This window comes from Paramormyrops kingsleyae, chromosome 22, assembly GCF_048594095.1.
Source record: "Paramormyrops kingsleyae isolate MSU_618 chromosome 22, PKINGS_0.4, whole genome shotgun sequence".
In the NCBI taxonomy this organism is placed as follows: domain Eukaryota; kingdom Metazoa; phylum Chordata; class Actinopteri; order Osteoglossiformes; family Mormyridae; genus Paramormyrops; species Paramormyrops kingsleyae.
This window is the reverse complement of record NC_132818.1, coordinates 14,896,572-14,922,921: the sequence shown is the minus strand read 5'-3', so window position 1 is coordinate 14,922,921 and position 26,350 is coordinate 14,896,572. Positions and strand designations below refer to the sequence as shown.

Here is a 26,350-nt window from a genome sequence, read left to right as displayed (position 1 = left end):
AAAACATGCTCTAATTCAAAGAGTCCCCCACCCACCCCCAGTGAAAGTTCTGAAGTCCCCATTACCCTGACGCCCCAGTCGTCAGTCGGGGGGACAGTGGTAGCTGTTGATCCACAGCAGGTCGTCCAGCACACCCCAGTGCAGGTAAAGGATGGATCCCACCACTAGCACGTGCATGATCTGGTGGCTGTTGCACCAGTAGTCAAAGAGGCCCGGGCGGAAGCGCTCGGGGATGCGGCTGATGTTGATGACACCGCCCAACACAGCCAGCGTGTCCATGGTGAGGAAGTGCCGCAGCGACGTGGGGCTGCCGCCGCCCACGCCCACCCAGCGCAGCACGAAGAACGAGAAGCGGAAGAGCGCCTGCCAGGCGAAGGAGCGCAGGCGCCGCACGCGGTTGCGCGCCGTGATGGCGCAGTAGATGGAGTAGCTCGAGAGCATGATGTACGCCAGCAGGGCGGCGCTGCGGATGATGGGGTAGCAGAGGAGGGTGCTGTACACGATGGGCAGGGCGCCTGTATGCAAACAGGGAACAGGCCTTTAACCCCGACCAATCACAGCCAGCTATCCCTACACGAAACAGTTCGATTATTCCATTATTGGATTGCCTACTGAAGAGCTTACCCAGAGTGTTGATCATGCAGATGCCGCACATATCGAGGGTGAGCAGCGTGTGGTAGACGGGCTCGCCGCCCTCGTGGTTCATGAAGAGGTGGTAGACCACGGACCCCAGCTGCGGGGACAGGCAGGCCAGGAAGTGGACCACGCCCAGCCAGGTGACGCTGATCTGGGACCAGGGGATGTTGAGGGGGAGCAGCACCAAGAAGCACAACAGCGGGATGCCTGTGGGGTCAGAACAATGTCAAATCGAGCAGTGTGGGTGGGGTAAAAAGGTTAATGACCCCCACACACGGACCTGAATCTGCACATGCACGTTTACGCAAGAGATTGGGTGCGGGAAAGGGGTGGGGGAGGGATTGTCATTTTCTGACCATTTTCCTCCAAACATAAAAAATATGACAGTAGTAGAATATAGATACGGCTTATTTTGGTAAATAAAAGCCATCCTGATATCTAATCTACTGAGACACGCATCTTTCTCCCTCTCACTTCCTCTCTCACCTCCCCAGGTTCCAAAGTCAGATATTGTGCTGACCGGATGATACAGCACGGGGCATTTAACACCTCTGCTGAACAATCCCCCCCCCCCCCCCCCCCACCCTCCACCATCGTTTCTGAGAGAACCGCATTAAGTCCATCCACAAGCCAGAACACACACCACAGACTTGAAATAAATCCCTGCTGATTTTACTGGCCGACGCCCGACGAATCCGGGTAGCACGACTCTACGCCGTCGACAACCTCTAAACCAACACACCTGAAAACATTCACAGCTGCGCCCAGACCCCGGGGACAGTCCAAGCGTGAATCATTCATTTAGCAGAATTGCTGTCTGCTTCAAAGATGCTCAGTTCACAACTTTACCCCTTTCAACAAAGTGTAGGGATATAGGCCTGTTTCACTGCCGAGAAAATAAACCAGCCATATAACACAGGCTGAATCATACACGATTTATCCACTGTCGGTATGCAGGAGGGATAATCTGAAAATAACAAAACACTGAGGAATTTCTCGGGTGTTGTGGCTTTCTGTCGACATCTTACACTGCTCTGTTCCTGCGGTTTTCCCAGCGTGAATAACTGCTTTTAATGACTGTAAACAGGTCCCAAAACGCTCAGTTAACACCTTTACTCATTAAAGAGAAGGCTATATTTAGGACGCTATTCAAGGTAGGGGGTAAAAACACAAACAATAACCATACAAAACTAACATGCAACATGACCAACCCCTAAGTATAAAGCCGATGCAATTCTAGCCGAATTTAAGCGCCATCGCAGGACAAACATCAGACAAGGCGGTTCGCTTTGCGGCTGAACTGTCAGTGATCCGAAACCTGTGGACATGTAGTAGAAACATGATCCGTCTTTCATTGCTCCCATGAGTGTGAAAAGGCTGCTCACCATGCGTGTATATGTTGCCCAGCTCGTTGTGCAGGTAGAATAGGCTTCGCACACAGTCCTGCACCGAGGAAATGGGCCTGTAACCGGTCAGGACGTATTTGTTGAACTGGAGATGCGGAGGTGAATTGGCCCAGTCCAGCAGCCTGGGCCCATTTAAAAATGCCATAGCAACCAAAAGTGTTTATAAAAAAAGCACTGTTGGGGGGGGGGGGGGGGGGGGACTTTCACGCCTATGTACACACGTCCAGTGGCGGCGTTAAAAGCAAAAATGTCACCTTTAAAAAAAAGGCCAGTTCTGAGAGTGTGCCTGGGTGCAAGGCAGCCAACTACATAGTCCAAATAGTGAAAAAATTAGACAAATATTCAAAAATACAAAAACACCAGGGCCAAAGACTCTTGATCTTTTTAAAGACCCACAACCTCTGTCATCCACAGGGATTTATAGACCGACAGCCTAACAAAGCAAACATTGTGTACTTTTTATCTGCACTTTAAACACTATATAACCACAGCAGTCATTCTCATTGTAGTATCAGCTAAAATACCACACGGAATTTAAACAAAAAAAACAAAGTACTTTAAATATTTTAGATGATCAGTAGTCGGACACTGCACCCGGTTTCTTACTTCTTAACTAGTTAAACGAGTCGTGTCTACACTGTTTCTGTCCAGCAGCGGTTGTTAAAAAAAAAAAAGTAAGTAGTTATTTTAAACATTTCTGCATTGTTTAATTGTCAAAGCTTGCAGCCAGCTATCTGAACTACCTTTACTAAAATGTCCCAGCTACCGACTACCCCGTCAACTTTTTAAAATATTAAAAATGGAATAAAAGTTTATCCAGATGTATTATATTGTGCGTTTCAGATGTGGGGTGGTATTACAAGATAGCGGTCGTACCGCTGATGCTAGCCGGATTACTAACGCGGCTAAGCCGCCTGGCAGGCGTCCCGATCAGCCCCGGTTATCGGGACGGTGATGGGGGAGCGCCGTGGCGACCGGACGGGGTCCGCGGCCAACCTGCCCGGCTAACGGCCGTCCATCGGCTCGCCTAAGTGCCGCTATCTGCGGTCGAGTTAACCGCGGTCTTGGCCGGAGGGGGCCGCGTTACGCTCCCCGGAATCCCGTCGCCTGGGGCGACCGGAGATCCGGGACGGCGAAGGCGGCTTCAAGCCCGCACGGCGACCGCACGGCGTGACGATGCGAGCCCCCCCAACCCTACGACGCTCCTGTTAGCCCGAACGGCTAGCCGGGTTTCCGGGAATGCGGTACCGCACAGCGGTATTTAGCTAGTCCCGGCTAGGTCTCGCCGCATCTCCCGAGGTCCCACGGCCCCCTCGACTCGAAGGCGCCCGCTTCGATGCGCCGGCACGGGCCCGAGTAGCAGCCCGCATGCGGCACGGTCGCTCGGCCAGTCAGTCAGTCGGCGCCGTCCGTGCCGCTCCGGTGGCCAGCTACACGGCTAGCTAAATGTCCACTCCCGAAATGTGTCCAGCAGACCGACACAACCCGAGCTACACCTGCTGTATTCTGTATTCAGCCTACATGCAAATAAAAAAGGAAGTCAAAATGACTTCCGAAACGCTTCACAGAGGTAGCCCGAAAATAATCAGGTCCGGTCCATCCGGTGGGTCTGTGACCAGCGTTGCCTGAGTCGACTGGAACCAGTGTGGGGGAGCCGTGATTGCATCCGCAGACTTCCAGCACGAAGAAACCGGAGCACCCGTGCACGTTGATCACACAAGATGTTTTCAAAAAACGAAAATAAAAAACGAAGATATATCGATGGTGGTGTGGAGGGTTCACGCTCCCCCCGGCTCCGGTTCCCCTCGCTGCCGGTTACGCAGCGCCCGGTCGATGGCCTTGACTCCGCACCTTCAGGTGACGTCCGGGATGGAGCCGCGGCGCTTTAATCCCGGGTGTGAATGGGGAAGAGGCGTGTGTCGGTGCCAGGGCGTGGGGATCGCTGAATGGGACCCTCCCAGGACGCCAGCACTGACGTGGAATTCAAATCCCAATACTGTAAATAAACCGCGCATGCTATTTTTAAAAAGTTCCAGGCAAAGTTATTTAGGTGTAAATGTGTTGGCAGGTGGTGTATTAAAGATAGTGTTCATGCGTGGCATTAACATTGTGTTTTTGCCATGCTCTTACTGTACTGTGACACTTGCGGTGCATTTATCTGAAGTTAATTATGGCAGACTGCAGTGGCCATATTTTTAAATATTGTGTGTGCGAAAATTATTCTGCTTAGTTGTTGCACAATTTATAATTTGTTTAGGCCTATATATGGTAGATAAACGTAGCGGTACGTGTTGTGCCTTCCTCACATTTCATTTGGAGTTAATTGTGTATCCGAACCAAGTTTCAATTTACCTTGTGACTTTATTGCAGAGGACTTGACAGCTGGATATTAAACTTATTTTTGTGTGTTGTGCACTTCCACGAGAGCAAATGCCATCATATCCAGATGTGTGCGAGTGCTGACTCTTCCTGACTCCAGCTGATCCCCTCTCAGAGTATCTACATGATCACATTTTGTCATATAAATTTTACGACATGTGTTGGACGTAAATTTTTAAAAACGTGTTATGACTCATTGTTATTGCGGTAAATTTATTTCTCAGCCGATTTAATGATTTTCATAATAAATGTTATGACAAACGACCATTAACAAAAAAACTCTTCTGTCATTCGAATACCGAAATATCTTGCAGCAATGTATAACGCTTCCCTAGTTTTGGTTCTCAAAAAGAGGCGTTCAGATCACCATCGCTACTTGACTGTCAAGCATTAAAATCAGTGCTCGTTGGAATGTGGTAATTACCACCGCTGGAGGGCACGCTTGCTGTAAAAAATGAATTTTTTTTCCATCACCCTGATTTTTGATGCAGTTTCGCGTAATCTAAGAAAAATATCCAAGGAAAAATACATTACAGATCGTTTGTAATACTCTCACTGCGAAGTAACTGGGGAAAGAGTTTATCAGGCTGATACATTGTGGTATTGCGATCTATATGTCACTCAATAATATTTATCAGCAAGGGTAATGTAATACACAATGTGGCTGCATGTTTTGTATTGTTTTTTTAAGATGACTTCTCTGCCAATTTAACTCCGGCATTGCAGATGAATATCGATGTAAGCATGTTTTTAATTATATATTTTTTTTAGGATGTCTGCTAACAAAAAATTATACTCTGTATTTATATTCATCTTTTAACCCTTTATCCTGTTCAGTATCTTGCGAGGGCCTGTAGTCTATTCCAGCCCTTCACATACACAGAGTCATTTAGAGTAACGTAAAATAACGGAAACGGGTCACAATATATTAATATCAAGGACCCAATTAAGCAGTGTGGCCATGGCTCTGCCTTCTTGGACTGCTGTCATGCACATGCAGGAGTGGGTTCCTTGGGGTATGATGGAGTAGCACTGCATGATCACAGTCACCTGTACACTGCCTGCCAGGCCATAATATCTATGTAGCTTTCTAAAATGACTTAGATGGTTTATCGTGCTCCAAAATGTCTGTAGAAGTTTCAGTGATGCTTAGAACTTGTGACTGGAAAGGCTATGGGTGGTGTTTTATTATACCCTGGTGTTATGGAACTCTTTGACTGGTTACCAGTTTGTACGGCGGTATTATCACCTTGGAATGTGGGAACGTTATTTGGAAAACAGAGTAGGTGCACCTGGTCCTGTCAAATTGATCTCACATCCCTTGGCCATTGTATGATCATGCAGAGCAACCACTGGACCCAATACAAATGGTGGCCTAGTAATTAGGGAAATGTGCTTGTGATTGAAAGGTTGTTGGTTTGAATCCCCGACCTGCAAAGTACCACTTCCACACACACCTCCCTGGGTGCTACATTATAGCTGCCTACTGCTATGTCATATATGGGTTAAATGCAGAGGACACATTTCATTGTTGTGTGCTACGGTGCGTCGACAATGACAATTAATCACTTTCACTTCACTTATTAATACCTCCCAGCAGATGACTGCTCATACATTAACAATCTGTCACCTTCTGTGTTGAAAGCGACCTTTTTAGCTATTTTCTACAATAAACCCTTCTGGCTGTAGAAAATAGGGCAAAAGTTGACTCATCATATCATGTTTCTTTTTTCCATCATTTAGGGCCCTGGTTTCATCCCTCTCATACAAGGTTATGTGTCCTTGTGTGTTGTCCTTGCATTTGAGTGGTTTCCAAATGGCAGCCTTGTCGTAAATTCCAGCTTTGTGCAGGCACAGACAGGCCACCGGGAAGTTCAGGATTTTTCCTGTTGGGCTGGTCTTCTGAGCACTTGCTCTTTCTTCCCCAACCCCGCCATTATATAGCCTATATTCCGGGGAGTGCCCGAACTGTCAGTTGATCACCTCGACATTTTTTAAAGGTCGATCACAGGAGATGATTAATGGATTACATGATCGGTGAAATTTACCAAAGGGGACCCCGGCCAGTCTACAGCTAATTCCTTGGCACAGTGTCTTTGTTTTGCTTATGGTATAACTATTCCCCCTATACAGTAAATAATTTAGCTGTTTCTGTGACCATTGGTCCATAACTGTTTGTCTCATGCTGCTTTGAAGGTCCTGATTGACAGCCCTGCTTTGTGGCTGAGACACACCGCCACACGGAATTCAACATAGCGTGACTCACCCGTGTAGCCGTGTTTAGTTACTTGAAAGTTAAAGTCCTTTTTCATGTGGCGTTTCCCTTACTTCCGTATCACTCCCTGCATTCATGTATATAACAATATCTCATTATGGCCACAGAACGCGGACAGACAACTTAAGCTACTGACTCGGTAAAGTGGAATTCTGAATAGCGCAGTATGTGTGTGCGTGGGATATACCTGAAAGTTTCGGCATGAAAAACTGCCTTATTTTCTCTGCAGTTTAACCACAGCCACCTTTGTACCAAAAGTTTCCATCCTGCTTACGGCAAACAAGGGTGGACACGAATGTGATGTAAGCTGCGTAGAATGAGAGAAGACAACTATCGCAGTCTATAATCTGTCTGCCTGTCTGTAATCTTTCATTGTTTTTTGATAGTGCTGTGTCGGATATTCAGTGAGGCTTCTTAATTAGGTAATATCCAATTAGATAAACTGACTTAAAAATAAAATGGAAAATATCACATAGAGGCAGGAACATCAGAGATTCAGGGGGCCCAGGGCTCTGGAGGGACCCCCCCCCCCCCCCACCTTGGAAAAATGTACTGTGGTGGGAGGGGTCTGGGGGAAGGTGACATTTTGTTTCATCTTTGCCTCCGTGCTTCACTGTCGTGGTCTGAGTTTGAGTTCGTTTATGTATCCGCACTTGTTCTGCAACCTGATGTCTCAGCGGCGGCTCCATGAAGCACAGCTGTGCCACGTTTCAGTCATCGGCAGAGGGGAGAAGCAGGGCTAACGAGAAGTCAGTTTGACAGGAACACCGCAACCTAACCTGCCATTTCCGCAAGCGCCCGGCAGTATCTCAAGTGACGTCCTCTGTAGAAACCACTGTGCTCTGGTTGACCAGCATCGAATCATCTCTCTCAACATATGTTTCGTGTTCATTTTTAAAACTGCCCACCCCCCCCATCCCCCAACCCCCAACCCCCAACCCCTCCACCACATTAAAGTGTGAACAAGTCTCATAACACGCATTTCACAGACAGCGAGTTAGCTGTAGAGGTAAGATATTGTTATTTGCTTAAGACTCGCTCTGTATATCATGGGTTTATCATGCAAAACTAAGTCTGTACGTCATTGATACATTAGGGAATATTGTCCTGTGTAATATGCTGTCACACCATTATAATATTACAGCTTGTGCTATATCCTGTTGTAAATATTTTACCTCATGTAACTGCCCCTGTCTTGCATAGTTATGTAGGCTACTGTCAACCTTATATTCAAATATAGTTAAGTGACCCTATGGAAAATTCTTTGGTTTCACTGTATTGGTCAAATGATTAGAAAAAGACTGCAATTGATTCGAATTTTATTGTGTTTGACTGGAGAAAAATTGTCATAAGGTCAACAATAAATAAATCAGAGGAAGCGTTACGGCACCATTTCCAAGAAGTGTAGTTTCCAGGAAATCGCAATGTCGTCAGGGTGGGAAGATAGATGGATGGATTTTACGGGGAGACTTCTTGGGCATTGACTGAAATAAATACTTTAATACCTTAGTATAAACTATAAATACCTTAAGAATAAATTACAAAAGGGATCTTTTTATTAAAGTAACCAAGAGGGCACCGGATAAATTTCATCTCTCCTGCGATTCACACAAAACGCCGTAACCGCCAGCCGCTTTAGCTGTTGTGCCGGTCAGAAACAAAATAATTTAAGTTTGAAATTTTACAGCAATGCTTCGGAATAGCTTGCTATTGGCAATCACTGGAATTTTCTCAAACAATGGCTGTTAGAAAGAGACCAGGCGGGCCTGGAAAAGTCAGACTGCTCGAACAGTTCAATAGACTATTTAGTATTTCATTTCTTCTTGAAATGTCAATAATAAATTTGTCGGGATATTAAGACTTGAACCATGGCATCGTTTATCAAAGTTCCCCCGGAACAAGAACAAAATGGGCTGGTCTTGGCATAAAACTCCCTGGCCGAAAATTAGTTCTTCTTTGAGCCTAGTGATGGCCCTCTGTTGTGCCAGACAGCTAGCTAAGATAGCAGAGTCAGGTTTATTTAGCCAAGTACTGTATGTTCACACATACAGGAAATTAGTCTCCGGTTATAAGTCCTCACATACATACAGTAGGTACAGATATTGGGAATCCAGTCTCACCCTGATGTCACACTGGCAGACCAGCAAGGAAACTACCGTTTGCTGTATTTTGACTGATCCTTTTTATTTATGTTACAGGAGAGAAGGGTTTTTGGGCATTTCGCGCAAATTAACCGATAATGCCCGTGTCTGTCGGCGCCCTCTGGGTGGGGCTCATGCTGTTGTCCCTCCCTGTTCCAATCATTCTGTCCTGCATCACTGGCAAAGCCGACGTGTGCAAGGATTTGGAGTTTGCGCCTGGGTCCAATCTGGCGGGGGAAGGCTTCGACATAACCAAAATGCAGCGCAAAGGTGCTTACGTCATCGACGTGAGCTCGTGGATGCTCCAGGACAAGAAATGCATGATATGCAACAATCCGTATTTGGGAAGAAAGGAGAAACTTCCCGTGTCCGTCGTGGACTGGAGACCCAACCATCAGTGCAACATGAAAGTTTCCAGCAGCATCCACGAGTCCAGTGAATCCCTGGTTACTTCCTCCTCAAATAATGTGGAGAACAACTGGCAGGTCAATCTGGACGTCCAAGACAAAAGGGGAGAGGGGAAGCTTATGTTGGCGGGGACCCAGTCCAACCTGGCCCAGTACTCCATGGAGAAAACCAAAAAGGACAGATTCAGCTTCACCAGTCACCAGGTGTCATGCAGCTACTACAGGTGAGTGTGGACTTGTCGGAAACCCCCGGATTTAAAGGTGCCCTATTATGCTTTTCCGGTTTTTCCCTTTCCTTTAGTGTGTTATGTGCATTTAAATGGTCTGCAAAGTCTTACGGCCCAAAGTACCTGCCAAAGGGAGAAACTCTTACCACAGAAAGCACTCTCCTCTAATCTGCCTGAAACGCCTCATTGAAATTCCAGCCCTTACTTCCGTGACATGGTGAGGTCACTTCATAACATGATCCCTATTGGCTGTGTACCTGCAGGGATCAGTCTGCAGACTGCAAGATGGTCAGAATGTGTAGGGCAAGCTGACCAATCAGAGCACACAGGGTTCCTCAGGGGTGGGTCTTAAAGCTGTAACAGAGCGTTTCAGACAATTATAGACAAAGTGAACAGAGATGTACATTATTGGGAAAATGAAGTGGTTTTGGGACCTTGATGGCTGTAAATCTATTCTAGTAGACCTCAAAAGTAAAATTATGAACAGTGAAAATGAGTAAAATATGGTCCCTTTAACATGTTGGTCATGAGAAGAAGAGTCTGTGCTTCCCCTTATCATTAACCTCTCCATACATCAATGGTTCTGCAGCTACAGAATTTCCAACCAGCCTCGTCTACACAGCGAGTTCCAGCATGCGGTGAAGAAACTCCCGAAGAAATACAACCGCAAAAGCAAACACCGCTACTACAAATTCATTGATATTTTCGGCACACATTACATTACTAAGGTAACAGATGGGTAAAAAGGGGGGGAAGTCCTATAGGGATCATCAGCCAGTCAAACCCATCCTTTCATTTTGATCTCTGCTGACTACCCAATCAACTCTCTCGTTTGACCGTTGACCTCTGCAGGTGCGACTGGGCGGCAGTGTGAGCTCGGTGACCAGCATCCGGCAGTGTGAGGCAGCACTGCAAGGCCTCAGCGTCGAGGAGGTGAAGACCTGCCTGGATGTGGAGGCCGCAGCCAGCGTGGGCCAGCGGCTCAACGTGAACACAAACTACAAGCACTGTGAGGAGGACAAGAAACAGATGGAGAACAAGGCCAGCTTCTCCAGCAAGTTTAACGACAGGTATACCAAGCTCTGGGCAATAAAATCCACGTCGTTGATATAATGAAAATTGTAGCAATGTAATATTTACAAAGCAATAGCTAAATTCTGTTTATTGAACTAATTAGGATACTCTTAAGGTCTTTGCAGTATAGGTATTTGTTGAACCATGTCTTCGGTACCGTAAGACATTTTGTCATGGGGGGTGTTAATCTAATTTAGCAAAATATCTCCAACAGATTCACAGAGATCCGAGGGGGTCACACCACAGAGCCCGAACTGCTTTTTTCAGACCAGAAAAACCCGACAGCGTACAAGGAGTGGATGACCTCCTTGGCTACCACTCCAGACCTGGTATCCTACTCACTGGACTCACTCCATGAGTTGCTCCCCGACTCTGAACCAAAGGCCGAGCATCTACAGAACGCCATAAGCCATTACATCTTGGAGCACTCTCTGTGGAAAAACTGCTCTGAACCCTGCCCCATGGGCGTGAAGACCCATCCCAAGGATTCTTGCATCTGTGCTTGTCATAACAACCCTGGGGTGACCCCAAGCTGTTGCCCTTCCAAGAGGGGGTTGGCTCGGGTGAAGGTCACCGTGCAGAGAGGTTCGGGACTTTGGGGGGACTATGATACAGGCACTGACGGGTATGTCAAAGTGTTTAGCCTTGGTGTCCCTGCGGGACGCTCTCCGGTGATCTATAACAATAACCACCCCACCTGGAACTACATGCTTGATATGGGCACGCTGGTGCTGTCGATGGAAAATAACCTTCGGTTTGAGGTCTGGGACGAGGACAACAAGTGGGACGATGACCAGCTGGGCGCCTGCGACGTCAAGTTGACGGCAGGAGTGAAGGAGGACCTGTGCACTCTGAACCACGGCCAGCTCTACTACAAAATGGAGGTGGAATGTGCGCCGAATTTGGGAGGCGAGTCGTGCCACGATTATGTGGAGTCGCCGATGAACTTACAGCTGAAGAAGAGCTATGTCTCCCGCAACGCCCGGCCCGTGCCAAAGGAAATACTGACAAAAATGGGTGTACTGCTAGACACTCATTACAATACTAGCCTTGCTACTCAGACTGACTTCTATGGCAGTAGTTACAAATGATTACAGCAACAAATTTGCTACAATGTAAAAAGATATTTTTCCAGAAAGACTTAAGTCTCCAAAGAACTCAAAGTAAATTGATCTGATCACCTTTAACAGAAGCGATATAGTGGCTAGCACTGTTAGCTTACACCTCTGGGACTCGTGTGTGTGGAGTTTGCATGTTCTCCCTGTGTTGTTGTAGGGCTTTCTCCCACAATCCAAAAACATGCTAAGGTAAATTGAAGTTGCCAGGTTATCCCCATGAGTGCGTCCTGCGACGGTTTGGTGCTCCATCCTGCCTTCTGCCCATGGCTTCCAAGGGACTATACAGGCTGGACATTTAAAAGAAATTTCCAGTAAATTGTGAATCGTTTCTCCCTTCTCACTCTTAAATGGAAAATAATGGTGGTCGTGCTGGTGTGTGTGTGATGGGGGGGGGGGGTTCTAAAACCTTTTTTCCAGTTCAAACTGAATCATGTCCTCTACCCTAGAAAAATGCATTCCATCTGTCTGATCTGTGGTTTTGTAAAGCCCTCATACAAGTCAGTGCTGACTAATACGCCTCATAGCTTCTCAATTGTCATGTGGCATCTTTGAATGTACAGTTGTATATTGAAATTTTACAGTCTCACCTATTTATCTAATTTCTAAAATATTATATAATATTATAATTTTCTGCATTGGCATCCTGTCTCGAGTGCCCTGGGATGGATTCCAGACTTTTTGCTTAATTTATACAATGACAATCCCTGTATTAAAGCTCTAGAAATGTAACCATAATAGAAAAGTATATTAGACCATCATATTATTTCTTATACACTTTATTGTGACTTGTTTTTTTAGCATTTTTGTATGTATTTTGCTATTCTTCACAAAATAAACGTTGAGGTAAAGTGTGTTGAGTTGGTTAACTTACCCACTTGAGAAACTTCTGGACGCTAAGAGGTTTATTTTTGCTCTTAAACAGAACTGGATTCTCTAATCTAAGCTTAGCTGTGTGTTAGAAGAGCCATTTCTGGACAGGATTAGGCATCTGGAGACTGGGCACATCCCAAAAGGCATTCGCAAACAACAGACACCTGATGAGCTGGATAGTTTTAACATGTCAGAAAAACGACAAGAAAGAAAGAAAGAGTCCTCCAGAGCAAAAGGAAATAATGCGGTTTCCTGTCTGTTGATCAAGATTTTTAAAAAAATGTGCGAAGGTTGGTAATGTGTTTATCTTGAGATGCAGCTTTAAAACAGAGATCAAATTAAAAGATCCATTAGTCATAGTAAGATAATCACAGATGACAATAAAAAGCTTATGGTATGACAAGGACTCTAGCATTACCAAGCTCAGAGTAGAGTTTCAGTTTCACTCACTCGCTGCGAGCTCAGACACTAACTCAGGTATCTAACTCTTTTCTTCATGTGCTAACATGTAGTCCAGGCCGCCCGTCACACCGAGAACGTTTCCATCAGTCCTCTCTTGTCTTCTCTCTTCCTTTCCACTCATCTTCTTATCATTGTATAAGACCAGGTCGTCCCCGGTTGTGTCGTCCTTGTTAAATCCTTGTCAAGCATGCTGGGGACGTTAGGCAGGGGAGTGCACTATATAAAAATAAAATGAACTGAAATTGAGTCGACTAAGGGTTCATAATGAATGGCAAGGCTGACCTATCAGAAAAGCACATTACTAAAGATCTGTGAGTGTATATAACAATTGATACTTTATTGATCACTGTGGAGTCTTTATGCCTCTCTTAACTTGCACTTTTTTTGTAGAGTAAGTTGTCCACAAAGGGCAGAGACCCATAGCAGCACTCAGGGAGCTGGGGGTTAAGGGCCTTGCTGAAGGACCCATAGACGTGCTGAGTCTGAACCGGCAACCTTCTGGTTACAGGCACACAGGCTTAGCCCACTGAGCCACACGCTGCCCCAGTGTGGAGTTGGTTTATATTACATTGTGGGGACCAAATATACCCCACAATGTAATAAAAATCTGTTATTTTGACGTTTTCAGGTCCCCACAAAGATCTGTGAATGCAATCAAAAAACAAAAAACATACCAAAAGTCTCATACTTTGTTTGGTTACTTATGCTTAAGTTTAGGGCTGGGTAGCGGCTAAGGTTGTCATGTTGCGATTAGAGTTTTTCCCATAGAAATGAATGGTGAGTCCCCACAAAGACATGATTACAAACCTGTGTTCGTGTGTCTGTGAGTGTGTGGACTAACCAGCTTTGTATTAATTCCAGATGCCACACGCGAAGGACAAACAACAGGAGTCAGATACTGGATGCGGTTGGTGCCTGAACTTTAGTGAGAACCAAAAAAACTTGACAATAAGTGAATTGGTACAGGGGTTCACAAAAAAAACATACAAAAATATCAATGGCCGTTAAAGGTAAAAAAGAATACAAAAATATACAAAAGAACAAAACGGACAAATAACAGGAAAAAACAGAACGCTGATATTAGCCTGTAGGGACAGAGATATATAAAATTTCGAGTTAAGAGGATTTATCCCTTAAAAACAACAGCATGCACAGGATGCTGGGATATTATAACACATTATGTATTAATGCTAAATTGTGTATTAACTTGACAAAATATAACAGATTTCCATGACATAAGGTGATGTTATTACATAGTGTCACACATTATTCCAGCATGTTATGTAATAACTTGACAAAATGTTACAAATGTATAGACATTATAATATTATATTGCAACATTATCCTACTATTATCATCATCATCATTATCATTATTATCCTCATTCAATTTGTTACATTCTGTCAAGTTATTACATAATGTGGCATTATTACATAACACGTTGTTACAAGGAAACAACAAAGGCTAGATGATCTGGATCTAACTGCTTGATCCTCACCTCGATATCCATTTCCAAAGAATCCATTCAGTCCATACTTGCTCTCCTTGCCACCTATCGACGGAAATACAGAATAAAGCCCCATAAATTATATTTAAGTGGTAGAGATAGCCGTATGCCTTTTAATACAGTACAGACTGATTGGCTGGTTATTCCAAACTCAAACCTGATCATTTCCGTTTCAAATGAGAACCTCAGTAAGGGCTAATTAATTAGGAGCTGGATGACTAATCGCCCTCCACTCAGGACGTCTGGATCAAGGATAGGAAAGTCACGCCTTCTAAAACGCCAGCTGAATTATTGAAAGGAAAATAGGCGTGTGGTCTTTGATGTTGGTCATTTAAGACGGGAAGGGATCCCTTTAAAGTCAGGCCTAGTTTACTGAGCATTGTACAAGATAATAGGATTGGTTGGAAGACTCTCACCATACGGGCCTGCACCATCACCGAGTCCAACATATCCTGTGAAGAGTCGAAGGAGACACACGACTTTAATGTGTAAAATGGGCTTGACTGAGGTAAGCTCTATTTTCTCCTGGTTTCGTGGGATCATGCATCTCACAATAGCTCTTTATGAGGATGACAGTGATTGATTCTATGCATGAACATTAGTATATATCTGCCTGACTCACTCCACTCAAGTCTATCTGAAAGTGCATGGCTAACGGTAGCTGGAAATGCTGTCAGAGACAGTTGTCCACCCTGCTTACAGCTTCTGACTAATCACAGTATGTGACACATTTGTGGTTATGAGTAAAGAATTTCTTAGCAATAGGCTAAATGCTTAATAATTCTTATTAAGGTTACCTGCTGGTTGCACGGGACCATTCTGGTACCCTCCATCTCCTAAAAAAAAATAGACAAAAGGCACGACAGATGCAGAGGGAGGTACTGTGGTTTAAACAAGGTGAGAAACCACCAGATGAAACTGGGCTCCAAGTTTTAACAGCTATGTAGACGGTAGGAGTCAACATGCATCCAGCACCAGGTGTCTCCCCCGCATTTTTACATGCATCCAGCACCAGGTGTCTCCCCCGCATTTTTACATGCATCCAGCACCAGGTGTCTCCCCCGCATTTTTACATGCATCCAGCACCAGGTGTCTCCCCCGCATTTTTACATGCATCCAGCACCAGGTGTCTCCCCCGCATTTTTACATGCATCCAGCACCAGGTGTCTCCCCCGCATTTTTACATGCATCCAGCACCAGGTGTCTCCCCCGCATTTTTACATGCATCCAGCACCAGGTGTCTCCCCCGCATTTTTACATGCATCCAGCACCAGGTGTCTCCCCCGCATTTTTACATGCATCACTTTGTACACTGTGACAGATCCATTTGAGAAAACTGCCCACTTTAATCTGGCTGTTCTCACACTTAACTAAGTTAAAGCAGAATAAGTGCCTGGCGGAGATGCACATTATGAGAAACATACCATGTTTGCTTGTCGGTTTCCCATTGGCTGCCAAGGCTTGGGGACCATATGGATAGCCCCCATTTCCTGTGGGAGGGGTGGAAGTCCCTTATATTGCGGACTGCTGCTAAACCTCCGCCCCACAAGGGTGGAGCCCCCCCGACACTGCTCGCCGTCCTTACCGTTCTGTGCCACAGGAACAACGGGGGCACCATTATAAAGCTGCCCAATTCCACCTGCAGCAAATGGGATGTCAGTTCACATGTGCCTCAGTACCTCCCCCGAAATATCTCACAAGCGTCCCAAAAAACCCTAATCCTGTAGAAACTGTCCTGAGGCATCCGGTGATGTCACCAGAGCTTACCGCGTTTCCCTGCCGTGGACTCGAACAGTCCGCCGCCAGGCTCGCCGCCCAGTCCACCTGCAAAACATAAGCCGGAATAGTCCATCCACGCTAACAGAAACAGCGGCCCTAGTTTGCAGCTGCACTCACCCAGGCTCCCTTTAACTAGCCAATCCCTCGGTACTACCTCAAACTGCAGATATGTGTACCTAGGTCCCTGTCATCAGCCAGCCCCACCGGTTGGACGGGATGAGCCCCATATGGTGACAGTCCCTGACTGTAACCGACCGCCTTGCCATTGCCTCCCAGCCTAGCAGGGACCACTGCCTGGCCCCCATAAGGCAGGTGAGCCTGGGGACCACCAACTCCAACACCTGGTCCACCTCCAGCACCCCCTATTGACACAGAAAAGGTACTGCATTCAAAGGGGGAATTTTAACCGACTGACAAATTTATGCACGGTGCATGATAATGTATGAATGACACATGTAACAAACACGGACCAGAAGCTCAGCAACGAACCGTGATGGCACGGAATCACTAATCTGCATACATTGCTCTGTTTCCTATAAAACCTTTTCTTTATCACCTTAAAAGATATTTAGATCAATATCTTCATCAAAATGCTCATAGAATCATTCTAGTCAAAGCACAAAGAGGGAGGGGTCTAATACTGGCAATCTAAAATCTGACTGTCCACAGAGCTGCTGGTTAACACGTATGAACTAGAAAACCTCACTGTTATCTATAAATTACCATGTTGCATCACACCTCCAGAGAGTCGCCCATGTGTTATACTCTAATCCTTTTTCCGTAACTTTAGTTTCAAAAGGAAGTCTGGCTACCCAACCCTTAATTACCCATAGGTCTACCTCCTACACCCACCATATTTTCCAGGCTGGACCCCCAGTCCCAGGCCCTGTCCTCCGTAGGGGTCGGTGGCAAGCCCTGGGTGAGAGAGGACAGTGGCGGCCTGAGCACTTGAGATGCAAGATTCAAATCATTAGAACATTCACTCAGTCAGCCGCCTTTGGGTACAAAGAGGGTGAAGGCAAAACAGAATAACATGCAAAAACTAGACAATATGCTAATGAAAATCTCATTAAGTGAAATCTCAAAAATCAGAGCAAGAGGAGAAGAAACTGTCCTGGGTCACTACATTGCTGACTAGGTGGTGTTAGCCTGGGTTAGCCTAGGTTAGCCTGGGTTAGGCTGGTTAGCCTAGGTTAGCCTGGGTTAGCCTAAGTTAGCCTGGGTTAGCCTAAATTATCCTGGGTTAGGCTGGTTTAGCCTAAGTTAGCCTGGGTTAGGCTGGGTTAGCCTAAATTAGCCTGGGTTAGCCTAAGTTAGCCTGGGTTAGGCTGGGTTAGCCTAGGTTCACCTGGGTTAGGCTGAGTTAGGCTGGTTACCTGCTGCCCTCCCAGCTTTGGCTCCCAGTCAGGCACTGTCAGCAAAACACTAGGGCATCCTAACCCCGGAGGAGCTAAAGTCCCATTTAAGGATATTTAATAATAAAACGAGGTTCCGTCTGTGTTAAAGCACCACACCATTGCCGTAGCTGTTTCCAGCAGCTCCATAGCCGTTAGCCTAGCTTAGGGAGAGGCACCGGTGTTTTCAGCTCGTCAAAGGGAGTGAGGAAGGACAGAGGGACAGACATGGACACATTGACAGGTGGATGAACAGATGAAGAGAGAGTCACTGTTAGAGGAAGGAAACAGACGAGCAGACAGGTAGACGGATGGACAAAGAGCGCACGCAAGATAGAGAGAGAGAGAGTGTTATATCTGCAGGTTGGGCTTTCCCTGCATCTCTGACTCCACCTGGCACCCGGGGGGGGGGTCAGGGGGGGCAAAGGAACCAGATGGATCTTACCTTCTGAGTTTTTTTTTTTACTGGCTATCAGTGACTCTGCAGTCAGTGTACAGAATACTGACCAAATGATCATCTAGATCATGACGCAAATTCAAAAAATTTTGAACCATACCACTTTTTTTTTAAAATCATACCACTGAAAATGGTCCCCAGTAGATTTTTGATAACTTCATCTGCCCTTATCTTAAACCTCAGCTCAGTTAATCAACAGGACAGACATCTCATAGGTTCCCACGGGCCTGCAAACACACGCTACACGCTCTGTGGTCATGTTCGGCTACTGTGTTGACGCCCTAGCACACTTCGCCCAGTCTTCGGACAAACCTAGTCACTTTAAGAGCATTTTCTCACGGCGCTGTGTCAGCTTACCCGGTGCAAAGCCATTGGCCAGCGCCGCCCCAGGAAAAACACCCCGGCCAGCACCAAAATCTGCAGCCACACAAAAAAAAACTGTATTTCAACTAGCATATGCATTTCAAGGGCGAGTGTAATTTGTACTGAAGAATATTAACAATAAAATAATGTTTACTGACAATGAATGCTTTCCTAATTCAAGTAGTCATAGGAATTTTACCTGCTGGTCTAGCTTTTCCAACCTGAGGGTATCCAGCAGCCCCCACACCTGAGCCGGGTGACCAATAAGACAGAAGAAAGATGGTGTCAATCAAGCAATGCCTCTCCCACATTCCTCCCCGATTGGTCGATCCATTGACCTCATCCTTTCAGGCGGAAGGTCAAAGGTCATTGACATAACATTCCACCACACGTGTGACTCATGTATGCAGACCTGCAAGTTATGGAGCCAAATCAATGAACAGGCAAAAAAAAGATCCATCACCTGGACCAAAGCCGTTTCCAAGTGCTACTCCTGTATAACCTCCAGGCTGGGGACCGTAACCTAGGAGACATGATGATGTCACAACAGGATGCGGCCTCACGATTTTCAGTGACTACGTGAGGGGTCACACTCACATACATTCAGTGGGGTAATCAAAGCCCTCAATTACAATTACAATTACAATTATAGTTAAATGTAATTATACCCACCTTACACCCACTGCTCATCCTAGTCAGGGTCATGGGATAATTGCACTTACAATGACAATTAATGCACAAATCATGACTTGTAGCTGCACATATTCAATGAGATCAGCACACAGAAGTCAGCGCGTTCCAAAGGCTTGGGGGGCCAAGGGTTAGTATATGCGGCATAACATGGACTGAGCTGCAGAATCAGGGTGGGCCGCGCATCTCCAACATCCGCCGTCGGAGCGTAACAGACGAATGCGGACAGAACATGCAGAACCGGGGAAGAGCAGGTAAGCTGGCGGAAGTCGACAGCATCGCCACGGAGACTGGATGCATGCCGATGTTTACCTGCTTTAGCTGCTTTTGCCCCCTGTCCGTTTTGCACCCCAGCACGTCCTGGGGACCACAGAATCATCACCACATGTTACTTAACCGCATGTGACACACCCAGGCATAGCTGGGTTCACACCAGGAAGCTTAGCTATGTCACAGAATATTTTCATGGGGTGGGGGAATTTTATTTTTAATTCTCTAACCACCTGGCACACTTGACCCAAGATCCCAAGGCCATTAAAATGCGGATGAGGCATCCTAGAGCTTTAGAGACACAGAATAAATCAGAATTCAGCTGTAACGTGATTTAAAGCCAGGAACGCTAGACGTGCGTCAGACATTACCAGCATACTCTGCAACAGAGAGATAGTTCTGTGCCTTATGATGGTCAAAGGATATCGCTCCACCCAGTGGCGTGGAGATGAGTCGTGATCAAATCGTCTTCTAGCTGGACCACCAAAACAGCCAAGTCACCAGACACTAAAATGATCAGGCTGAGTAAAATCAGACTTAAATTTTAAGAGACCTTAGGCCAGCTTGACTATGGTACTGTGTAAATAAAACACGGCAGGCTTTGCCCATATTAGTCACAGCAGCAAATTATAGTTGGTCATGGGTAGTGGATGTAGCCAAACAAAGGAACGAAACGACAACTTGACCTTTGAGGGTACAAGGTCATTCAAATCGCAGGGAAGCGGAATTTGACTGCGCAGGAGCCACTGCCAGATGCTCCTCGGAAAATTGCAAACCAGCAGAAACTGCTGAAGCGAATGACACACTGCAGCAGGCACACTGCAGCAGACACACTGCAGCAGACACACTGCAGCAGACACACTGCAGATGACGGGAATATTAAGCATAAAAAAATTCAGCTAATGTATTTAAAGTCTTTTCATTGCCGTCTCTATGGTGAACACTAGATATCCGTCTTGGTCAGTATCACTGAGGATGGACAGGCAGAGCTGAATGCCATTGACAGACCACATCCGCACGGATGTTAAACCAAAGACTTGTGCCAGTGACGCACCAGCAAGCCGCACAGGGATGTGAGGTTTACCCAAATGTTTCACTTCCTGTCTCTTCCCACCAGCCACACCAGCTTCTGGATATTAAACTAGAAACCAGACATATTCCTTGAGTCCAGGGGCATCTCAGGGGAACCAGGACAGAAACATCTAGAAACACGCACAGGATGATCCTGAATGAAAGACAGCTTTTTGTACCTAGGAAATGTCCAACTTAAGCTTAATGCAAAGATGCTCATTTGACTGAAAAACAACTAGGATTAGAAACGTGATTTGAAATTCACAGCCTGATTTATGTACACATGCATTATTATTATAATAAAATGAGAGAGAGAGAACAGAGACAGACAGACATGTCAAGTAACATGTGGATGAATTCATAGGGGTCCAAAGAGGAACCGCTGTTGGACACTGAGGCAGCTCTCAGACAGAAAGCAGGTCTATGCACCTCCATCAGCATGGCTCAACAGAGGGAAGCACCACTAGAGTCAGCACCCAGACTGCGAGTGCAACTCGAGGCTGAGGCTTGGAGCAGAGACTCTGTGCTGAGGCTCGGAGCAGAGACTCTTTGCGGAGGTTCAGAGCAGAGACTCTGCTGACGCTCGGAGCAGAGACTCTGCGCTGAGACTCAGGGCTGAGATGGATTACCCGCTTTAGCTGCTTTGGCCGACAGCCCTTCAGCACATTGGACTCCTGCACCTACCGGTGATAAGCAAAGGCACCGTCACACAAACGTCACACGGCACCTTCCACACCTGGACAGATCCAGCCCTGTGTTTTTGCAAGAGCTGGTACTGGTTTGTCCTCCGTTTTGTTTAGCAAATTAGCGATACGCCATTAAACAAACGAGCTCTGTCAAGACCGGCGAAAATGACATCATCTGTGAAGTCAGGGTGGGGTTGGGTGCGGTGGGGGGGATGGGCAGACATAAAAAATGCTGGGAGAAGGAGCTAACAGAGCCTGCCTTTCACAGCGGCACACGGGCCCTTTAGTGACAGAAGCGCGGGGGGGGGGGGCATACATACAGATTTAAACCGCGATATAGTTTGGCAGGAGAACAGAGTACAGGAACCAGAACATTCTAAGGCAGACAGAAAAACAAACAGTGGGGCCTGCGAAAATGCCCAGAGTGACAGGCGTGTTCCCGTCTTCCAGGACGGCGTCTGATGACTCATCAAACAGCATCCCGTCTGATGTGGAAATTCAACTCGCCACGCGGTCACCCCCCAGTGTACATGGATGGGGGTGGGGGGGGTGTGATCAGAGCCGGGGCTCCTGTGAATTCCAATTGGATGGCTTACCTGTGCCCGGAGACAGTCCTGGTCTGGGAAAGATGCCGGCTGCGGGACCGTAACCTGGCAACAGGACGGGCAGAGAATATCAAAGGTACCAGGTGAACCCAGACACCGGGGGGGGGGGACATTTGGAGGATCAGAGATTCCTCCGGCTTCAACATGAATCAAAAACAAAGTGCAGCCCCTCCCACTCACCCTGCCCTCCAAATGTGTAAACAAAACATAACAAAAGAAATCTGATGTCCTACTTTATCAGAGGCTTGCTTATTAATAAAACTATGTGTCCAGGTGTGATGAGAGCTAGACGATCATTAACTGACCAGGAGAACGGATGAGCACTAACCTCCCAAAGTTCCACCGTAGCCAAAGCCATTAGCTGCATACCCTGTGGACATAGACGGAGTGTGAACAGGTACAGGGTACAGACAGACAAAGTGGGCACACGGAGAAAGAGATAAGAGTGCAGATACAGAGAGATTCAGGGACAGGATACATAGGGAACAGAACAGAAGACAGACAACAATAGAACATCACCCGACATAGACTGGAGGACAGAGGGGAACATTCACCCAGAACATGCACAAAATGCCGACATGACACGGCCAGAGCAATGAGCACAGAGAGCATGTACACACAGAGAACGGGGACCGGGGCACAGACAACGACAGGACAGACCGGGACAGAGCACAGACACAGACAGATGGTGGACTGAGGTGTAACATAGACCGCATGATAGGAAGTTTCTCTGCCAAGCAAGAAAAGGCCCCGAGATGCATGGGGGTAAATTATGGAGGGAAGGGGGGGGTTAATCAAAATGGGTAGAGACCTCAACCCCTCCAATGCTCAACCCAAAGTCATGCCCTTGCCAAGATGACTTTCACCAGCTGACCTTTGCGTGGCTTTCCCAGTTGCGGCCCCACGCCCAGTCCGTTCCCCAGGCTGGGTCCTGAAACCAGAGTAGCCAGAGCATTTTTACGGGGAAGATGTGATGAGGGCAACTGCATGAACCACATGGAGGCGCAGCTGCTAAGGACTATACTAGAAAGGACTTAGACTAGAAGAGTTTTGGCTCAAAATTCAGCCAAATATGAGATAAAGTTCAAAGAAACTGACAAAAGACAAAACGAAAGATATTACTAAGCAGCTCAGAGATGCCACACACATTGTAGGAGGCTGATAAGGAGGTTGGGGGGCCCTTACCAGCACCGAAGCCTCCCTGGGGGCCGAATGGTTGCCAAGGCCCTGCTCCTGCTCCACCTGTGGAAACAGATTCACTCAGACCAACCGGGTTCACTTGCCGAATTCCAGCCGATGTCTGGCCACCACGACGAGTGATCGCGCGGTAAACACGTCTCTGACTGAAGAGGGAAAGGGCTACTCAAACCTACAATGCAACGACAGACTTTCTCATGGGAGATGAAGGGAGAGGACCGACATCGGGAGCTGTAACGAGGCCAGGATGGTTAACCCTCACCGGCTGCCAGCTCCGCGCTGAGTTTGGCTACAGGACCGCGTTTGATTTTTACAGCAGTAAATATTGCTCACCTCTCCCGAGTTGAGCTCCAGGGTAGGGACCTGTGTGCATGTACAGAGAAATGAGCGAGAGACAGCATAACACAACATTTTTTGGGATTATGGCAAAAAATTACTTTTTTAAAAGTCATTTCCTGTTGTCTCTTGGCCAATATATAAACTGCATTAACTGAATTATGCGATTCTTGTTTCCTGGTTCCAGAATCTGATGAGATTCTTTATTTAGGGAAGTGTTAGTCATCTTTTAAGAAAGCATCTTCACTTCAGCTCACTTAAGTTATAAATAAAAGGTTCTGCTCTCCTGTTCTTAAGGGTCGACGGGGACGAGGCTGTCATTGTGCCGACCCGGGTCTGAACTCACCACCTGCTTTCACAGACCTCCCTCCAAAAGGGCCCCCCCCAAACCCCAGCCCCCCCTGCTGTGGAAACGGAAGTCTGGTCCCTGGGAACACAAAAAAAAAACCACAGTCAGACTTCCAGCACACCTGTGTGTGTGTGTGTGTGTGTGTGTGTGTGTGTGTGTGAGTAGTTCATGGAATATTATTATTCTGAGGTAACGCCGTCGGCGAATGGCAGCTCACCTCCAGCTTTAGCTCCACCCACGCCGGGTCCTGCACCAATACCGAGCCCTGGGAGAGAAGAGGCCACGCTCAACATCACCACCGGCAACCAGCCCTGTGCTCGCATGCCGTTACTACGGCATCGCAGGCAGATGGCATGCAAATATCAAATGACATTCAAGCAGGTGGCACTGCACAGAGTAGCTGACACATGCAGCTTGGACAGTGGGGGGAAGAAAAAGGAATGCTGATCACCTCTGCTAGGCACGGCTCTTCCTAGAGGGCCCCCTGGTGGCTGGACTCCTGCAATACATGACACATGAGAATTACGACACCGGGCTTAACAGGCACATAGGCAGCCATGTTACGCACTTTCCAAATACTGCAGACTCAGCGTCACGCCCGGGCTGCCGACACACCGCAACGAAAGCCTGTGTGACTTGAAAAGCCTGTGGCTGCAGAGATGGGGGCTTGCGGTGTAAATGCTTCGCACGCAATCGAAAATAAAAATAAGCAAAACGTTTTGTCAATGAGAAAATGGCGAATTCCCTGAACTTAGGGGGTCCGGCCGGTACTTCGGGGAGAAATGCGATGGTGTGACGGTCTTGTCACTCTCCCACTGCCTGGTCGATTAACGGGGAAGAGGGAGACTCACTGATAATGAAATACTGTCACACACATTCACATTCACACGCACACACACAAACACTCCTGTACTTATCTTTGTGGGGACCATCCATTCGTTCCTATGCCAAAACTCTAATCCCAACAATAAAAGCCTTAACCCCTACCCAACCCTAATCTTAACCATAAGTAACCAAACAAAATACAGGCCTTCTGGCATTTTTAGTTTTTTGATTGCATTCACAGATTTTTATATAATTGAACTTAACCTGAAAATATGGTCCCCACAACGTCAAAATATCATTGTGAGTATATCTAGTACCTCAAAGGGGCCTTTCTCGCTACTGGCTGGAAAGACGTTTCTCACTGTGGGCTGTGAAATTCAGACTCCCCCTGTGACTCGAGCCTCTCTTTCTAGATCTTGCTGGAGGGGGTCGGTGATGTTGCTGGAGGGGGGTGGTGAGAGATCCAGCGAACCTGGATCTCAAAGTGCACAAGACATGCCTTTGGTCCGAGGCTCCGCACGCAAATGATGACCGATTCATCCAATGTCTTTCTGACTGATAGCACAACTAACTGACTGATGATCAGACTGAAGTGCTAATCTAGCATCACGCCACGAGCATCAGAGCCCGTCTGCCAGTGTATCAGTTCATCAACATAACTTACCGCCATTATATCAGCCCACACTGGATACACTGACCTGTAGTATTGTAATACCTGTACACAGTTAGCTTATTTTATGGCATTAGAGCAGCAGTCAAATATTGACTTGGTAATCTTTTTAGAAAGACGGATGTAGCCGTTAGCAGCAGCGTCCAGCCACCAGAGACAAAGAAATTACTAATTTACTGGAGAGGCAGCGAGGTAACGAACAGCCCTGCTGTTCCACACAGATCTCAGGTGCATAATTGCATCACAGTCACGCTGTCACAGACAGTCATACTACTAGCGCCCCCTTCAGACTGGGGATAGAAGTGCAGGCTGCTGCTTCAGAATGTGACATCATCGTGAGCCAGCTGCTGACTCACAAGTTCGAGACCCAGGCAACGCACAAAAATCGTAACCCCACCCTGTACTGTAAGTGCTCGGTATGTGCCGGAGCACTTTAAGGGCCCCCTCTGTTTTTGACTGTCTGCGTTCTGGCACCTATTTGTCAGGATTTGGCAGCTCTATGGTTAAAAGAAAAACAAAAAAACATGGAAACAAAAGTATGTATTTTATTTTACAGACCAATGTTCACGCGAGTTTCTGTCCTTCATTAGTGTCATAACAACCTCCGCTCTCATATACCTAGCACGTCCCGGAACCTTCTCATTTACAAATTAAATACTGAATAATAGTGTCCGATAATGTTTAAAGGGGTGCTGACAGAGCCCCTTTAAATGTCCTTGTATGAGTGCTTTGAAATTGCATAGCACATAAATAGGAGAAAAGTTGAACATTTACCACCAAAAAAAACTCCCCTATGTGAATTTCCACCATGCAGCCTTGAGTCAGTGGCTTTCCCGCCCTTTTCTCTCTGCTCCCATATACTCCTCTCTTACCTCCTTGTAGAGACTGTCCAGCCAGGCAGAGCAACAGCGCCGCCAGGAGGAAGCTGTAACCCAGCATGACAGACGGATGGACTTGAGAGGGAGACAGACGGACAGATGGAAGCGCAACTAGACATCTCTCCCACTAGCCCATGTCTTATGTACCAATTTTGCCACCCTGCCTCCTATTCCCTAGACCCACCCTCTTGCATTCTGATTGGACCGCCCTGGCATTCCGTTGACCCCGCCCTGTTTCCTGTCCACCAGCCCCCCGGCCCACCCGCATCACAACTGGC

At 46.8% G+C, this 26,350-nt stretch overlaps 3 protein-coding genes across 7 annotated transcripts; 1 reads left to right on the top strand and 2 right to left on the bottom strand.

Annotated features, from left to right (window-relative positions):
• Nucleotides 1-32: 32 nt before the first annotated feature.
• On the bottom strand, nucleotides 33-3,944 carry paqr4a (progestin and adipoQ receptor family member IVa). Its single transcript, XM_023822145.2, has 3 exons — nucleotides 2,022-3,944; nucleotides 625-843; nucleotides 33-515 (listed from the first exon to the last, which is right to left on the bottom strand). The coding sequence occupies exons 1-3, from the start codon at nucleotides 2,185-2,187 to the stop codon at nucleotides 82-84; spliced, it is 819 nt and encodes a 272-aa protein (XP_023677913.1). The 5' UTR covers nucleotides 2,188-3,944; the 3' UTR covers nucleotides 33-81.
• Nucleotides 3,945-3,953: 9 nt separating this feature from the next.
• Nucleotides 3,954-12,514, top strand: LOC111849344 (perforin-1-like). Of its 2 annotated transcripts, none has more exons than XM_023822144.2 (5): nucleotides 3,954-4,040; nucleotides 8,895-9,468; nucleotides 10,061-10,199; nucleotides 10,324-10,541; nucleotides 10,760-12,514. In XM_023822144.2, the coding sequence occupies exons 2-5, from the start codon at nucleotides 8,936-8,938 to the stop codon at nucleotides 11,634-11,636; spliced, it is 1,767 nt and encodes a 588-aa protein (XP_023677912.2). In that variant the 5' UTR covers nucleotides 3,954-4,040; nucleotides 8,895-8,935; the 3' UTR covers nucleotides 11,637-12,514. The 2 variants fall into 2 exon arrangements, with proteins under 2 accessions (XP_023677912.2, XP_023677911.2); XM_023822143.2 differs by lacking the exon at nucleotides 3,954-4,040 and adding an exon at nucleotides 7,653-7,705.
• A 1,379-nt stretch (nucleotides 12,515-13,893) lies between these two features.
• Nucleotides 13,894-26,183, bottom strand: LOC111849136 (uncharacterized). Of its 4 annotated transcripts, XM_072705045.1 has the most exons (23): nucleotides 26,067-26,183; nucleotides 24,151-24,198; nucleotides 23,917-23,964; nucleotides 23,697-23,777; nucleotides 23,348-23,377; nucleotides 23,003-23,059; nucleotides 22,692-22,748; nucleotides 22,146-22,187; nucleotides 21,809-21,862; nucleotides 21,156-21,206; nucleotides 19,498-19,545; nucleotides 18,959-19,018; nucleotides 18,695-18,742; nucleotides 18,490-18,549; nucleotides 17,134-17,196; nucleotides 16,458-16,643; nucleotides 16,270-16,326; nucleotides 16,088-16,141; nucleotides 15,927-15,992; nucleotides 15,300-15,338; nucleotides 14,919-14,954; nucleotides 14,494-14,547; nucleotides 13,894-14,080 (listed from the first exon to the last, which is right to left on the bottom strand). In XM_072705045.1, exons 1-23 carry the CDS (start codon nucleotides 26,131-26,133, stop codon nucleotides 14,076-14,078), a joined length of 1,311 nt encoding a protein of 436 aa, XP_072561146.1. In that variant the 5' UTR covers nucleotides 26,134-26,183; the 3' UTR covers nucleotides 13,894-14,075. The 4 variants fall into 4 exon arrangements, with proteins under 4 accessions (XP_072561146.1, XP_072561147.1, XP_023677516.2 ...); XM_072705046.1 differs by lacking the exon at nucleotides 19,498-19,545; XM_023821748.2 differs by lacking the exon at nucleotides 21,156-21,206.
• Between the last annotated feature and the right edge of the window lie 167 nt (nucleotides 26,184-26,350).

Coding starts and splice junctions, on each gene's coding strand:
- paqr4a (XM_023822145.2), bottom strand. CDS start 2,187: ATGGCATTTTTAAATGGGCCCAGGCTGCTGGACTGGGCCAATTCACCT. Junction 844..2,021: donor GGGCAACATATACACGCATG/GTGAGCAGCCTT, acceptor CTGACCCCACAG/GCATCCCGCTGTTGTGCTTC. Junction 516..624: donor CTGCATGATCAACACTCTGG/GTAAGCTCTTCA, acceptor GTTTGCATACAG/GCGCCCTGCCCATCGTGTAC.
- LOC111849344 (XM_023822144.2), top strand. CDS start 8,936: ATGCCCGTGTCTGTCGGCGCCCTCTGGGTGGGGCTCATGCTGTTGTCC. Junction 9,469..10,060: donor GTGTCATGCAGCTACTACAG/GTGAGTGTGGAC, acceptor ATGGTTCTGCAG/CTACAGAATTTCCAACCAGC. Junction 10,200..10,323: donor GCACACATTACATTACTAAG/GTAACAGATGGG, acceptor TGACCTCTGCAG/GTGCGACTGGGCGGCAGTGT.
- LOC111849136 (XM_072705045.1), bottom strand. CDS start 26,133: ATGCTGGGTTACAGCTTCCTCCTGGCGGCGCTGTTGCTCTGCCTGGCT. Junction 22,749..23,002: donor CCAGGGAGGCTTCGGTGCTG/GTAAGGGCCCCC, acceptor CTCTGGTTTCAG/GACCCAGCCTGGGGAACGGA. Junction 16,644..17,133: donor GGTCCAGCCTGGAAAATATG/GTGGGTGTAGGA, acceptor CTGTGTCAATAG/GGGGTGCTGGAGGTGGACCA.